Source organism: Cervus canadensis, chromosome 28 (assembly GCF_019320065.1).
Source record: "Cervus canadensis isolate Bull #8, Minnesota chromosome 28, ASM1932006v1, whole genome shotgun sequence".
NCBI lineage: Eukaryota > Metazoa > Chordata > Mammalia > Artiodactyla > Cervidae > Cervus > Cervus canadensis.
The window spans coordinates 47,272,533-47,288,792 of record NC_057413.1 but is presented as its reverse complement, the minus strand read 5'-3'; the positions used below and the strand labels follow the sequence as shown (position 1 = coordinate 47,288,792).

Below are 16,260 nucleotides of genomic sequence, written 5' to 3'. Positions count from 1 at the left end.
ATCCTGGCTACAAAATATAAACACATATTTAAAGTTATATGTGGACCCAAATATAAAAAAAAAAAATAATTAGACATCTGTAGAATAGAATGGTATTGCCATTCATTTGATGAGAGATGGCAGTATTCTTGTGATCAGGACTGTTGTTTGACTGGCTTAAGTAGTGATGCCTTATATCTGAATAGCCTTTTTCTCATCTGTGGCTAATGTTTTAAAAAAAGCAGTGTGATCTCTTCTGGTTCAGTCCGCTAAAAGAAACTGAGTCCTCGCTGTGTCTGTAGTGCTGTGGGTGAGCCAGGGCTGCTGGCTGGCCTCGGCCCCTGCCCCAGGGCATATGTTACCGTTTGGAAGACGTGGCATACCCGAAGAGAAAGCTTACTGTGAACTTCAAGTCTTTAAAAACACTGGGAGGTGAGAACCAGAAAGTATTAGATATGACCTTCAGGAACTCTCTCTTACCCAGCTCTTCCAGTCGTCAGGCAGCAGGTTGAGGCCCAGAGAGGAGAAGGGGCTTGCCCACGGTCACACAGAGCATTGCTTTCTGAGGGGGTAGACAGTAGATGAGGAAGCACAAAGAGTCCCAGCCTGGGAGACCTAAGACCTGGCCCCTAAGCTTACTGACCTGTAAAATGGGGCCGATGGTTTAGATGATCTGGACGGTCCCTTCCAGTTCTGGAATGTTCAGAGTCATGTTTTGGAGGAGAGCAAAATCAGAAGCTATGGTTTCCTAAGGCAGACCTTTGGCTTGGGTGTTACCAAGTGCCCAGGACTGTGCCTGGCATAATATCGGCACTCAGTAAATGTTTGTTGAGTGAATGAGTGAAAATGTTTCCCAGCTAGGAGTCACTCTGGGTCATGGCAGCAATCCCTCCATGAGCTCCCCAGGAGGAGATGGGGTGAACCAGGGGGTTCTGAGCAGAGGAGGGCTGCTGAAGACGGTGTCACTACCGGAGGCAGAGGTGCCATCTGGGGCCAGCAGGCCTTTGCGGGTGGATGGAAAAGCCTGAGCCAGCGTGTAGCCTCAGACCCAGGAGGAAGGGTTAAGATGGCACTCCAGGCACCCCACCTTCTTGGGATTATTTGCCAGGGGCTGGCATTAAGCTGGGTCAGGTGTGCCGGACCTGTGAGCTTCGAGAGAAGAAAAAGCCATGTGCAGAGATGACTCAGCGCCTGTTTGGGTTTCATCTGCGCTGGGTCTTTGTTGCTGCACTCAGGCTTTCTCTGGTTGCGGCAAGCGGGCCTACTCTCTAGTTGTGATGCCCAGGCTTCTCATTGCAGTGGCTTCTCTTGTTGCAGAACATGGGCCCTAGAGCGTGTGGTCTCAGTAGTTACGGCATATAGACTTAGTTGCTCTGCAGCCTGTGGAATCATCCCAGATCAGGGCTCGAACCCGTGTACCCTGCATTGGCAGGCAGATTCTTAGCCACTGGACCACCAGGGAAGTCCCACAGTCCACCTTCTGAGGACCAGTTGCCAAGTGGAGATGAAAACTAGGAACAGGCAAGGACAGAGAGGGTGTAGGAGGCACCGTCCCGGGAAGGGGCCCTGCTCTTGGTCCTGAGGGTCTACCTGGGTAGCTCTCCTGACCGTGTGTGCTCACTAATTTATTAAAGGGACAGGTGACTATTCCCCCTGGATGGAACACAGTCCGCAGCTCAGGGACTTTTCCGGGGAGAAGGGTGATGAAAGAGGATGGGGAGTGACTGCTCTTGAGGGGCCAGGAGGTCAGCATAGCACATCGCTCACCTCGCAGGTGACTTGACTTCTGGCCTTCCTCTCCCACCCTTTTGGGCAGAAGAGGGGGCCAAGGTGTCCTCTGCTGAGGAGGTGGGAGGGAAGTGCTGACCACACCGTCCTGTCTCCTGCCCAGGCTCCTGCCCCCACTCAGGATAAATCCGTGGGTCTGACTAGGAGCAAAATTCAGCGCAATTCAAGAAACCAGCTGAGAAATATAACTGACTTCGGAAGACAGCAGTCAGGGCACCAAGAGGACAGCTTCCCCAGGTCCTTGGCCTGAGTTACCTGCAGCAGGGTCTGCTGACAAGGGGCCTGGGAAACATCCCTCTTCCCTTTGACACAGAAAAGCAGCTGGTTCTAATGGTTTTGAGAGGTTTAAAAGCTCTATGTTTGAGCTGAAAATCTAAGCCATGCCCAGATGGACAGATGTGCGTCTATGGACATGTGCAGGCAGGCAAGGAGTGGAGGCTGAGGTTTTACAATCAGACGGTGCAGGATTTAAATCTCAATTCAGCTTCTTTACCAGCTGTGTGCTCTTGGGAAAATCGGTTCTCTGCCAAATTTCTTATTTGTTTAAAAAACAAAAACTTGTAGGGGATTCCCTGGTTGTCCAGTGGTTAAGACTCCATGCTTTCACTGCCAGAATGCTGAGGGCCCAGGTTCAGTCCCTGGTCAGAGAACTAAGATCCTGCAAGCTGCATGTCATTGCCAAAAAAAAAAAATAAACAAGAAGAAAAAAAAATATGCAGAGATTTTGTGAGAACTAGCAGTGTGTGTGTCTGTGTGTCTGTGTGTAGTCCCTGATCCAAAGCAGGCCTTCAGTGTGTTGTCATCACCAACATCTTTCATTGGTGACTGTAACACTCAAATGTGTGTCATTGAAGAAATTTGGATTGTTGAGCATCTGTGTTTTAACTTGTAAATTTCTCATAATACAAATGCCATTTGCAGGCCTGAGAAATAAAAATCTCCTCCTCCTCAACAAATTCTTACTTGGACTGTCAAAGTTTTTGAGCACCTTGTGTAATATGTAACCGTCTGGCGGCCCTGTATTTGCCTACCTTTCTACCAGGTTTGGAATATTACCAAGTGTTTCCTTTTCACAATACATCACAAAATGGCCAACTTGTTGATACAGAGTCCTGCATGTTAGGGTTTCGTCCCCTGTCTTTGCATCTATTAGTCACCTTAATGAGCCCTTTGGCTTGATGATAAATCATTTTGTGAACATGCATAGATTGTCATTTGAATTAAAAGCTGTCTGCATTCCTGAGACATATATAATCACAGGACAGTATAATTTAATCTGTAATTTAATGGCTCCCTGGAACTTTTTTTCTAAGAGCTTTTAAGCCCAAACAATGGCATGGTGAGAAAATTGTAATTATAACAACTGCCATGAAATAAATGCCATTGTCATTGAAAGTTACTGTGTAATTTACTTTAAATGGTGAGCTGTAGGCCCTGGTCTGCTTAATAAGCTGATACTTGACACCAGAAAGTTCCAGTTCTGTAAAGGAACGGAGTGAACCCGAGGGGTTTGACATAACATGGTTTTACCTGAAATTCTTTGAGATTGGAAGGTGGTGGATTCATACTAGACTAAGGCCATTTAAGTGAAATCAACCTGTCTGTTCTAAACTAGTAAGAGATTATAAGTTTATATCATAAATCACTCTGTAAAATAAATTAAGCCTATATCTGTATTTATTGAAGTCTTTCAGCAAATGTAATCATTACTGAGTAATCCTAATTAACCCACTGGAAACTGGCATAATTTCTTAAGTATACCCTATTAATACATGGTCTCAAATAGGCATATATACCATATTGTGAGTGAGTGAGTATTAGTTGCTCAGTCGTGTCCAACTTTTTGCAACCCCATGGACTGTAGCCTGCCAGGCTCCTCTGTCCATGGAATTCTCCAGGCAAGAATACTGGAGTCGGTAGCCATTCTCTTCAGGGGATCTTCCCGACTCAGGGATTGAACCAGGGTCTCTCACCCTGCAGGCAGATTCTTTACCATCTGAGCCACCAGGGAAGCCCCATATACCATATTAAATAAGGCTAAAACTGAATGAGTGAAGAGTGTGCTAAATGCCCATATTACTGGGATTGTCTTTCACTCCCATCTCCAATCCAAACTGGAAAAACAAAGCTGGTGGTTTCTGGATCCCAGGAGTTCTGGCTTCCGGGTTCTAAGACTCATAGGCTCAACCAGCATTGCATCGCTGTCCAGGGTTAACCAAACTGGAGCCCCCATGCTTCAAGCAGTGCGTGTGCAGAGAGCCCAGCAGAGACCAGTGACCCATCAGGGTGGGAGGCAGCTGGCCACCCCCATCTTGTTTCCTCATTTGTTAAACAGGTGGACTGTTTACAGTCTATCCAGTGACATAGCAAATGTGAAAACACTTCATACACCATGAAGTGCTGTAAAACAGAAGCTGAAATGAGGTTGCTGGAACAGAGTTCCCATCCTTGGTCCTCAGTCCTTCTAGGCCCTAGGAGCAAGCCCTCCTCAGCCCGCCTCCTCATGCGGATGGAGATTGCAAAATAGGGCACTCAGTTCAATAAAAGGGCCACCTAGATTCCTGCCCTCCCTCCCAGCCCACCCAGTACCTCCTCCAGGCTGCTCCTTTAAATGTCTTGTTAACTTAAAGGATGGTCAGAACCTTCTACCTAATTCATCTGTTGCTGCTTTGAAGTAGACAGAAGGGACACAGTTGCAGAGAGGATAATTATTCATAGAAATATTTTTCTTGTTCTTTTTTATAGAGTGCCTCTGAAAGGCATTTCTTCAAGAGCCTATGACCAGAAACAAACAAAAAAAAATGATAAGTAAAAGGAAATATCCAGTCTCCTTACATTTCTGCCCCTTTTCAGAGTCATTGTGTTTCACTCTTTGATCCTATATTCTGACAAGAACAGAGCAGGAGCACATCAGAATGCTGTGGGTCATGTGCCTGCTGAAGGTCAAATCAATATCTTGGGCATCTTGCAAGGAAGTGTGATAGAAAGCCTTTAAAAACAAATCATGGGGGGAGGGGACATATGTATACCTATGGCTGATTCATGTTGATGTATGGCAGAAACCAACACAATAGTGAAAAGCATTTATCCTTCCATTAAAAACAAAATAATTAAAATAACAAACAAACATGGGGACTTCCCTTGTGATCCAATGGCTAAGACTCCATGCTCCCAATGCAGGGGCCCAGGTTTGATCCATGGTTAGGGATCAAGCCTGCAAGTAGAGAACTCTCGAGCCACAATGAAGACCCAGTGCAGCCAAAATAAGTAGAAGTTTAAAAAATATAATGATATGGCTTTGGTCTCTGCCCAACGGAGTTCCACAGTGTCATTTCTGCTTGAAAATCCTTCTCACTCGCCTGGGTTTTGGTCGATGTCATGTTCTGCTGGTCTCCAACAAGGGGGAGAAACTCTACGTAGAAAAATCTCTCCTGTCTGCCTTAGCATATTTTTTTAATAAGTGATGAGGGGACCCAGAGTGGGCCTTGGGACTTGGTTGCTCTCAGAATTCCAGGTGTCCGGTGGCCAACCTTGTCCCTCCTGAGAGGCCTCTGCCAGCCACTCTCTCATGCACAAAGATGCTGCCACAGCCCCAGCATCCTGGCCCCTCTCCTTCCCTGGCCCCTGGGTTCTGTTCATCACTAAAAATGTCATTTGGGGGGTTCCCCCCTTTCTCTTGTGTTCCCTTAACACCAGACAAGTGAAGAAGATGAAGAGGTAGAGGAGGAGGAGGATCCGGAAGAAGACAGGAAATCCACAAGAGAAGAGGAGAGTGAATTGCCCAAGTCTCCGGAGCCGCCGCCGGGCCCGGTCCTGGCTCCCGCAGAGGGGCCACCGCTGCAGGCCCTGGGCCAGCCCTCGGGCTCCTTCATCTGTGAAATGCCCAACTGCGGGGCGGTAAGTGTCTCTGCGTCCTCCAAGGATCTGGGACTGGTGAGAGCCGTGCGTATAGTTGGCTAAAGAGATGATGCATTTTACAAAGGAGGGTGCTCTTCCAGCAGTGAAAGCTGGGCAGAGAGAAGTCCACGTGGCCATACTTTGCTTTCTTTCGTCCATTTACTTGTTTGGCCCACAGATATTTCTGGAGTCAAGCAGAGTCAAACACTGTGCCACATGCTCAGAGGATACAAGTCCTTTCCTGGCCTCAGGAAGCAGTTGATTCCGGCTCTGCAGTGGCCTTGGCCACCAGAACTCACACTGCCCGTTTCTTGGTGCCTCCCCACTCCTCTGAGCTATCACACCAGGCTTGCCCTGGAAACATGCATTCAAATGCCATTGGAGAGCCCCCAGAGAAGGAGTCTCCTTTTATGGCATAATTACAAAGATTTGGCTGAAGTTTATCTTTGTACTCTTTGAGGGAAGCAAAAAAAAGATTTACTAAGCAAATTAATCATGTAAACAGGCTGAAAGCATGTCTGTTTAATTACTTAACCTAGTACTTTTTATTAATAAGTATGTTAGAAGCATCATCTTGCTAAAATAAAACCAATTCACCATTTGATCATTTGTAGTGCTAAAGCCTTACAGAATCTGTACTGGCTGATATAAGGCTCACTGTGTATTTTAAAGAATAGATTTTTTAAATTGTTAACTTTGGACTCTCAATCCTCCACTGGTCTCCTGTGAAGTGAAAGTCACTCAATTGTGTCCGACTCGTGTGACCCCCATAGCTCTGTCCATGAAATTTTCCAGGCAAGAATACTGAAGTGGGTTGCCATTTCCTACTCCAGGCCACTGGTCTCCTACTCATCTGAGTTGTTGAGCTTTTCACAAATCAGGTTTCTTAAAGCTGTACACAACTGTACAGGCAAGTTCTAGAGGTATTGTGCAAAAAAAATTAGAATATTGTTCCTTTCATATGAAGCCCTGTTTCCCCCAAGTTAATGCTTATCTCCGCTTGTGTGTTACATAGGATAACACTCTTTTCCAGAGTGTATTGAATGCTGTTTATTGAGTCTGTCACTTAGATGAAGATAGCAGCAGTCTTTCAAATATTTTAGACTCTAAAGCTGAAATTCACTTGATTCACATCTAAGAAAAAAATGAAGAAGTAAAAAAAAATGATATATACATCTTGCATTACCTTTGAAGAGAACATAAACTGCTAGCTTGTTTCTATCTTTGATGTTTAAAGACCTATATGCTTCACTCCATCATTACCATACTGTATAGAACACTTCTGTTCAAAAAGTGACTTTAAATGACGGTATTTTTGGTGAATTTGTTTAGAAATTGGTTGCTTCCTCTGTTCACAGTTTGGGTCTACAGTAAATTCTTCCTGTGAGGGGAATCATCTTTTACTTTACCCAATCAAAAATGCTCAGCAGGATGAATGTTTTTTTCGTGACTTCAAAAAAACAACAGGGAAAAAAAAAGTGTGTTGGTTTTATTCATTACCTAACCATGGAAGTTTTGGTTGCTAAATCAACCAAAGATTTTTTTCCCTGCAAGACTATAAATAGAACTCATGAACTTAACACAGCAACCGTCTGTGGCTGGGTGGTTCAGTGAGTACTTGCATTAGCTAGTGCATTTAGTGATCTGGAAGTCAGGGCTCTAGGAATTCAGGGGGTGGATCACTTCCCTTTACAGCAGTGAATCTCACTGGAGAATGATCTTGTTACCCATGAACATTTGGCAATGTCCAGAGGGAGACTTTTTTGTCACATCTGTGGAGGTGCTCCTAACATCTGGTGGGTGGAGGCCCGGGATGCTGCTAAACACCCCATGATGCACAGGACAGCCCCACAACAAACAGTCATCCAGCCCAAAATGTCAGCAATACTGAGGTTGGGAAACCATGTTCTACGGCAAGCTTCAAAAGACTGGGTCATTCCCCTTTTTATCATCCTGCAGTGAAATCTGGGGGTCTGAAATGTGGCTTCAGCACTGCGCTACTAACTGGGGCTTAGATGTAACATAGAACAGAGCAGAGCAGCTAATCAGTGTTTTCAGAGCTGTGTCTCTTAGGGTTCTAGGGATTCCTAGGGGAGATAGACAGAGCTGAGCAAATAGACCCAGTTCTGGGATGCTGTCTCTTTCAGCCAGAGCACCTCTGCTTTTAGCTTTGAGCTTTTGAATAAGATTTTTTAAGTAAACAAAAAAAAGGAAAGAGGAAGGAAAAATAAAGGGAAAAAAGTGGAAGGAAGTTTCTGGCTGAAAAAAATGTTGGAAAGCTGATCCAAACCCCCTCATTCTACAGATGGAAAAAATAAGGCGTTCAGAGGGGAGATGGCCCAATGACCTCCATGAGTGTTGGAGGCTCTGGGTTGAGCCCCCAGTTTTTGGTCATAACAATGATTTGTTGTTGTTGTTGGCACAGCATTTGTGTTTGTGGTATTTGATCTCTGCTTTCGGTGGCATTTGCCCAGAGTTTGTTTATGTAAAACCCCTGTGCCTTGTCATTAGACTCTGTTTCAAGTATCCCATGTTCTACCGATGAGTAACTAATAACCCTAATTTCCTTTTCAGGACTGTAGATGTCATGTCACTCCCTTTCTTCCCCAGGTGTTCAGCTCCCGGCAGGCACTGAACGGCCATGCCCGCATCCATGGTGGCACCAACCAGGTGACCAAAGCTCGGGGCGCTGTTCCCTCTGGGAAGCAGAAGGCTGGCAGTGGCCAGAGCGGGTACTGCTCTGTGAAGAGCTCACCCGCCCACAGCACCACCAGCGGCGAGACAGACCCCACCACCATCTTCCCCTGCAAAGAGTGCGGCAAGTAGGTAGACTTGGGCCAGGGACTGGATCTAAGTGTGTGATGAATAAGGCCCCTGTGGGGTCTGGGCCAGGGTGGTCTGAGATGCCTCCAGGTAGAAAAAGAACCCAGACTCTCCAGCTTTTCCTCGTACCATCCTCTGGGTTGGCATGGTACCTCGTGGCAGGTGGACCTTGTCTCCGACTCAGAATATGGTCATTCTGATGTCCTAAACCCTAATGAGGATGGACATCATCAGAGAGCAGATCTCTAGTGACAGAACTTCACTCTTTTCCAGAAATGACGGATAGGACTGATTCCCTCCTCTTCCCTTCACACCCAAACCATATTCACCAGTACTGCTCTCTTTGCATCCCTGCCCAGTGATTTGAGAATGGCTCTAAAACATCTAGTCAGGAACTCGCTGTAGCAGAAATGGCTTTTCTAACACCACTGATGATTCCTGCACCCAGGGCAGATATCACTAACCAATTGCTACACTCTTTGGTACCATATTAAGATAAGACTCCAATGCTTTTCAATCCATTAAATCCTCATGCTTCAAGCAGGCACAACCAGTTGATCAGACTTGACCCACGAGAGAAAACCTATTTGTCAGAGAAAAGGGAGAAACTGACGGTGGGTAGTAACAACAGCTAACGTTTACTGAGAACTTGATTTTGTTACATACTTTATGTGCCTGAGCTCTTTTAATCGCAACACAAAAACTCCATGTGATGCAGATATTATTTTATGCTTGTTTTACAAATAAGAACTGAACATTAAGTAAATTGATGTGCCTCAGGTCACGCCCCCAGAAAGAGCAGAACTGAGATTTGAAGCCATCAGTGTTCAGATACAGAGCCTGGGTGTCTGACCACTGTTCCTTCCCATTGGTTTGCTTTGTTTGCTTATTTATCACTGGTAAGACACACACAGTCCCCTCCCACAGCATCCGGTATAGAATTCCAGTTTATTTCTCAGTGAGTCTGTACTAAGAGGGGCTGTCACGAGTGACTTCCTTTAGGAGGCTTACCAAGTTGCTCTTCCTGTAACCTGCAATGCTGCAAACACGCAGGGTTACCTGGAGAGATGCCCACCAGGTAGCTGCCAAAACTCTACCAAGGGAACCTCGTTGGTTGTATGAGTGAGGCCACCCAGGACCTCTGTTTATAATGTTCATCCTCATGGAATATTTCAGGCATTTTGCTTCCATTTATCAGTTACTCAGTGCTTGCCTGGCACTGTTTTAAAGGATGTTTACATGTATTAATTTATTCCTTAGCCCAGTGAATTTATACTAGTAGCCTTAGGTCGGTGGCACCTGCCGAGGTGAGTTGGAACCAGCAGCTCTCTTCCTGCAGAGATAGGGAGACACACTTAAGATGGGCCCCCTCCTTGGGGCTCTCAGAGCCAGGACATGATGTCATCTTCATGTCACCAAGAAATAGGGAGCCCCTGGATTGACTATCGGGCTTATTTACTTGAAACAATGAAACCTCCTTAGTCTGACTTCCATCTACTTGCCCTGGGGTGGAAGAGAGAGGCAGGGAAGAGGGTCACACCGTCTGCTGAGGGGAATCAGCACCTTCTGCTCACTTCCCCCAGACAGGCAACAACTCCTTACTCCACTAGGTGGCAGCAAAGGACATTTTAACAACCAGAGCTGAGTATTTTCAGCTCTGTCTTTCGGTGACATTCACTGTTTTTCTTGTCCTGTTTTTATGTTGCTTGGGACCTTTTTCAAGCCTAACTCCAGTTAAGATTTTATGGAAAATAAAAATATTTTCTATGGTTTTCCACACTAAGAATAACATCAGGCAAATGTTTGCTGAATGCTTCTTTTAGCTGCTGAAATTATGTTCATCACATTAGGCAGTTTTCAATGTCATGTGGTGATTCATCAACTCTCTTCTAAGACACAGGTCTTACAAATCAGGGTGTTTTTTTCCTTTATGAGCCCAGGAATGGATATTTATGCTACCCACCGTCCCCTAAAACAGGCAGCCTCACCTCTGGACAAATGTTCTCTGAAAAAGGTCCAGAGAAAAATATTTCAGGCTTTGCAGGCCATTCTGTCTCTGTCACAGCTACTCAGCTCTGCCATTTTAGTGCAGAAGCAGCCATAGACGATACATAAACAGAGAGACATGGCTGTATTCCCGGAAAAGCTTATTTACAAAAGCAGGCAGCGTATGGAATTTGGCCCCCTGACAATAGTTGGCAGACCCCTCATCTCAGGATTTCTCAACCTCGGCACTGATATTTGGGGTCTGACGATTCCTTGTTTGGGGTAGAGGACCTGCCCTCAGTATCGTAGAATGTTTAGTGACATCCCTGGCCTCTACCCCACTCAAAGCCAGAAGTACCACCACCACCCAATTGTGACCATCAGAAATATCTCCAGACGTTACTCCCCAGGAGGCAGACCCACCCTCAGCTGAGAACCACTGTTTCATTCGAAAGCAAACAGGAGCCAACTATGCTATATGATGGCCAAAATAAGAAGGGATCTTGGGTGAAGAGGACTGCTTGGTGCAGAAGTCAAGTACAGTGAAGACTGAGGTGGGGCTGTTGGATTGGCCCACACAATTACTAACAAGTGATCTCAAGCACTCGGGCTGAGTACAGGGGACGGTGCTCCACTTGGAGAGTGTGGAGGATAGAGGAGCAGTCCGTGTCTGCAGAGACCCTCTGGAATTTTGACGGGAAGAACAGGGATGGGAGGCCAGAGGCAGAGGAGGGGTTGTTTTATGGTGGGAACCAGTGGAGCTGGGCCGCATGATTTGGGAATTCTCAGTTGGTTGAGCGGGCTTATCTAGCGATGGAGATAGAGAGAGGGAGGAAAAGGAGGGAAAGGGGCATGGGCCCCAGGCCACAGGTAGACAGGACAGCTTTGAGAATCCATCCTCCATTGTCACAGGGAGAAAGCCCAACACACACAAATGTTTTCCCGTCCCCATCTTCTTCCCTTGGAGAGAAGAGAGGTGACAGGTCATCAGGGGAGGAGGCCTTGGGAGCTAAGGAGACCAGAACACTGTCATCACCACCCCAAACCAAGCATCAGACCGCACACCCACAGTTCCCTCTAGGACCCCTTGGATTTCCAAGAACTCCGATGCTCTAAATGTCTCATGCTTCTTTTTCCTCATTTTTATAGAGTCTTCTTCAAGATCAAAAGCCGAAACGCACACATGAAAACTCACAGACAGCAGGAGGAACAGCAGAGGCAGAAAGCGCAGAAGGCGGCGTTTGCGGCCGAGATGGCAGCCACAATCGAGAGGACTACGGGGCCGGTGGGGCCGCAGGGGCTGCTGCCCCTGGACCAGCTGAGTCTGATCAAACCCATCAAGGACGTGGACCTCCTCGATGACGACGTCGTCCAGCAGTTAGGAGGCGTCATGGCAGAGGCCGAGGTCGTGGACACCGGTCTCCTCCTGGATGATCAGGCTTCAGCTTTGCTTCAGGGTGACACGGAACTCTGAAGGTCCCGCGTGTCGCTTCAAGACAGCGAAAACCCACAGCCTCCAGCCTCCAGCCTCTCATCAGGAAACTGGGACTGCCTGCTTGTTTTGTAATCCTTTTAAACTACCTGTTTAAAAAGTGCTCGTTTTTTTTTTTTCCAGGTTTAGAAACAAATCGGTTTTTTCTTTTCCTTTTATTTAAAAACAATTGTTTTTATGGGAGGTTGGGGGGAATAAATAATTGGCACAATTCTACTTTAAGATGTGTTTCATCTGGGCTAGGCTACATTCCCACGAACTCATTCCTGGCTGGGAATGAATTTGACATTCATGTTCTTTTGCTTTTTAGATGCCAACCATCCTGGTTGCCTTTTATCCCAAAGCTTGCATGAGTGAGCGAGTGTGTGCGTGTGTGTGTGTGTGTGTGTGTGTGTGTGTGTGTGTGTGTAAAGCAGGCTGCTTTCTTTGTGCTGGGGTCTGGACCATCCTTCCCCACCAACAGTCATTTTTGTGTTGACCTCATTCCACAGTTTGCAGTGAACTTGGCATCTTTGCTGAGAGACCCTGCTAGGAAGTAGCTTTCCAGTGAGCAAAGTCAGCCTTGTGTTCCACAGCTTTCTTCCAGCACACACGTCATTTGAAGAGTTGACCAGATGTGAAAATAATTTTTCTCCCTGCCCTGCCCATCACTCAGCCTGGCTCTAAAAACTGAGTACTGTATTTCAGACTTTCCCTCCATGGCAGTGGTTTACTGAGAAGGTGGTTCATAGAGCAAGCCTGTCCTCTTCCCCGTGCCCTGGGGACTGGTTGACTCCAATTCACTGGTTGGCAGAGGCGTACTTCAGCCTGAGCTGACTGACTGCAAGTCCGTCCGGAGGAAAATAACCCCAACTATTAAGTTGCTAGGGTTGTTTTTAGGGAAGATAGTCAAGGAGCACAGATCAAAGTATCTAGAATGCCAAGAAGCCTTCTTTTGCCCAAAAACTAGCTCAGAAGAGCTCATTCCTTTTTGCCACACCGTTAATGGTCTGTGGGGTTCCAAAATTACTCTGTGCCACTTGGAAGTACCATGAAACCTGATTCACTGCGATTCTGTTGTCACGCATCTGTGCTGGACCGAAGTTTACTGTGACGCTAACTCTGAGGAAAAGGGTTTTCTAGCAAATCTGATGGCGAATACAAGGGAAATAGCATTAAAGGCCAACAAAAACGGTTTCAGATGCCCCTTCAGCTCCATTGTTTGCATTCAAACTGAATTTATTCATAAAGTCATTTACCAAAGCTCTTCTAGAATTCTCCAAGCGACATAACTCTGATCTGCCTCCTGTCCCTGCCGGCAGGGCTGCTGTTTGTACTTGAAGGTATTAAACTTGTAATCCGTCAAAAATGGCTTTCAGCTCAGGCTTTTGAGCTGAGTCAGACTGCTCTGCGGCCTCCGTCAGGGCAAACGAGTGCGCGCCTTCAGACTGGAATGCGGTCCCAGCTCAGAGCTGACGCGTCTGGCTGGTGACTTCCGAGCAGGGGGCTTTCCCGCCTTCCCCCGCCCCAGGTAGGCTGATGCCCCAGCTCCTGCAGGCGTGGCAACCCTGCCAGGGCACTTCGTGACACAGTAACTAGCTTGACGTGAAAGAGGATGTCAGTGGAAGGATGAGGATAGGAAAAAAGCATCCTTTACGTCGTTTGCAAAAGCGTTTAGCGGGCAGTCACGACCCACAGTGGCCCCACGCGGGCAGTGTCCTCTGAATCTCAGGAAAGCCGTGGACAGAAGATCGATACAACGGTTCCTTTCATGCCATCATTTCTGTTCTCAGAAAAAAAGAGGTCTTGAAAGTTTCCTTTTTCTTTTCTTTTTTTTAAGGGAAATAATGTGTCATTTGTCGCCATTTCTGACAAGTTATTCTATGTTTTGAGTTCAGGACTGCCTGGGCAGGGCATCAGCTTTGTGGCAGATCTATTTGAGAACCATACCAAGTGTAATACCGGCTGATCCCATCTGCCCCAGTGACTACTTCCCTCCACATGTGGGTATATGAGAGGGTTCTGGAAGGGTTCTGCTATTGGATCTCTGAAAGTTTATCTGGCAAAGGAGCAGACACCCAGGAAAAATGTTTATAAAGCAAATGTATGCATTCTGTTTGGAGATTTGCCCGGCTGTTCCAGTTTAAAACATTAAAATAAACTGAGTTGCCAAGGCAAAAATATAATGCACAATTCAGTTTTGACTTTCCACGCGGTATACCATAAGCATTTTTTACTTAAAATAACCAAAGAACTCCTCCTTGATGAGACAGTTCACTTTGCTGAATTAGTATTTTTCTTCACAGTATCAGCTTAGAGGATTGACTTCACAGTAAAATATTGCACTTATTTTTTTTCCTGAAAATGATTCTGCCTGCATGTATGTGCTGTGTTCTAGTTCCCCACCCCCATCTCTCCTCACCCCGAAGAACTTTTCTTCCCGATGGTTTATGTCTTCAACAGGTTACTGTTTACTATCAGATAGTTTTTCATTAGTGAATTTAGACCTCTTTGAGAAAGCTTGTATATAAAAAGTTAAAAGATATATTTTATGGAAAAACCCATCTTATTTTCAAATATATTTAACTGCTGTTCTATTTTATTAGAGGAAGGTTGTAAATATTTTCTAGGAGTTCTATTGTAAAGAAAAGTATTTTTGAAAAAAATTAATGTAATAAAAACTAAAACATTTTTAAATGGTGGTTGTGATTGCTTCCTGTTCTGGCTTCGTTGTGTTCTCTTCACAGGAAATGTCTTGCATGCCTTGCCATGTTAGGATGTAATTTATTCCGGTTTGCACTATTTTCAGTTGACATCATAATATCTAATGTGCTTCATTGTATTTTCCCCTGGAATGCAGGTCCCTTGGTCCATATCAAAAGCAGTATGTATAGCATATTCATACTTTTTTCTTTTGTATCGTGTGTATTTTTAATAAGGATTTTATGTAACATTTTGGCAAAAAAAGAGGACAGTATTTTCTAGTGAATTTTATAATACATTTTGCTAAAAATGTTTCTTCCTAGGTCAGTTTTTGTTAAGGTGAACCAAAAGTCTTATTTTCCCAGGGGTTTAAAAAAAAAGTTTGAAGCTTGAAAGCAAAGTTATATTTAAACATCATATGTAACAAATAAAGATGTTTTATAGACTTGTCCTCAAAAGTTGCATTCCTTAAAAAACAAAAACAACTAGGGCATTCTAGGTTGGTTTCCCCCTGAGTGATGAGCATTTTTTTTTAACTGCCACAATACTATTTTTCAGAAAGCCAGGAGAATTTTACTTAAAAGTTTCCAGTCATTAGTCTTCTTAGAAATTTATTACAGTTCTTATAGATAGGCATTCATCAGAGATGTAACCAAATAGACACTGTCATATTTATTTGTGAAAACCTGATTCAATATTGCATCAGCTGCTCTGAAAATAAAATGTTATCTTTTTGAGTTTCATTTGGCTTAACATTCCTTCTTTTTAGCCGCTAAAGTGACTTCTCAATGCTAATTTACCATTAGTTGGTTTCTAGAGACCTGTTTAGAGGGGTATTATCAGGTTTAATGCTCATATAAGTGCCCCCACCCCCACTCTGGAGGCCAAGCTGAATATTTCTGCTTCTCCAGGCAGTGGATGAGGCACTTGAAGGGTTGAGGGTTTCTAACTCTCAGTAATCAATGCAGTTTCAGGGAGTTCAGTAATATACAAGTTGCCTCACAGGGAACCGCCAACAAAATCCAGCCCACCCTGATTTATAGGCATGGCTAATCTCGATTTCCAAATTCTGAATTTAATGCTCAACAGCAAAGTTCAGGAGAAATCTGAAATTCTGGATTTTATACAGAACTTGATTTAAGTGGGGCATAGCTGTCTGAGACCTTGATCTTCTACATGCTTGGGGGGTTTTATACTTTTAATTTGGGCAATTCTGGTCCTGTACCAAAGGAAACAGCTCTTCCTTTACAAACACTGTGCATTTAGCCAGTGTTGGAAATTTAAATTCTGCTTCCAGAGGCTCAGGTGTCCAATCTGAAGATTTTAATTTTTGCATTCATTACTCATCTACCAGGCACTATTCTACACTGTTATTACACATGGGGGAGTTAAGTGGATAAAGAGGACTGTGACATCATTCCTGCCTGCATGCCAAGGAATTTAATACTTAGAAAAAACATACAGGGTCCTGGGAACAGATCCAAGTCCACCAGTGGGAAGAGCAAAGCTCATGGTTTATTACTATTACTGAACCATCTCACCATCACCCACATATTCACAGCAATTTGCAATAGGTTCTCAGCAACTATTTGTTAAAGTGGTTATCTCTAATC

General features: G+C 45.0%; 1 protein-coding gene across 15 annotated transcripts in view; it reads left to right on the top strand.

Annotated features, from left to right (window-relative positions):
* Positions 1 to 15,269, top strand: part of TRERF1 (transcriptional regulating factor 1) — a 206,822-nt gene extending 191,553 nt beyond the window's left edge. For 12 of the 15 annotated variants that reach the window (XM_043449367.1, XM_043449362.1, XM_043449373.1 and 9 more), the window contains 3 exons: positions 5,464 to 5,664; positions 8,239 to 8,486; positions 11,623 to 15,269. In XM_043449367.1, the coding sequence (XP_043305302.1) occupies positions 5,464 to 5,664; positions 8,239 to 8,486; positions 11,623 to 11,947 (774 nt within the window). In that variant the 3' untranslated portion in view covers positions 11,948 to 15,269. The remainder of the gene's footprint in view (positions 1 to 5,463; positions 5,665 to 8,238; positions 8,487 to 11,622) is intronic. The other 3 variants (XM_043449374.1, XM_043449371.1, XM_043449369.1) reach the window with 1 other exon arrangement.
* The last annotated feature ends 991 nt before the right edge of the window (positions 15,270 to 16,260 follow it).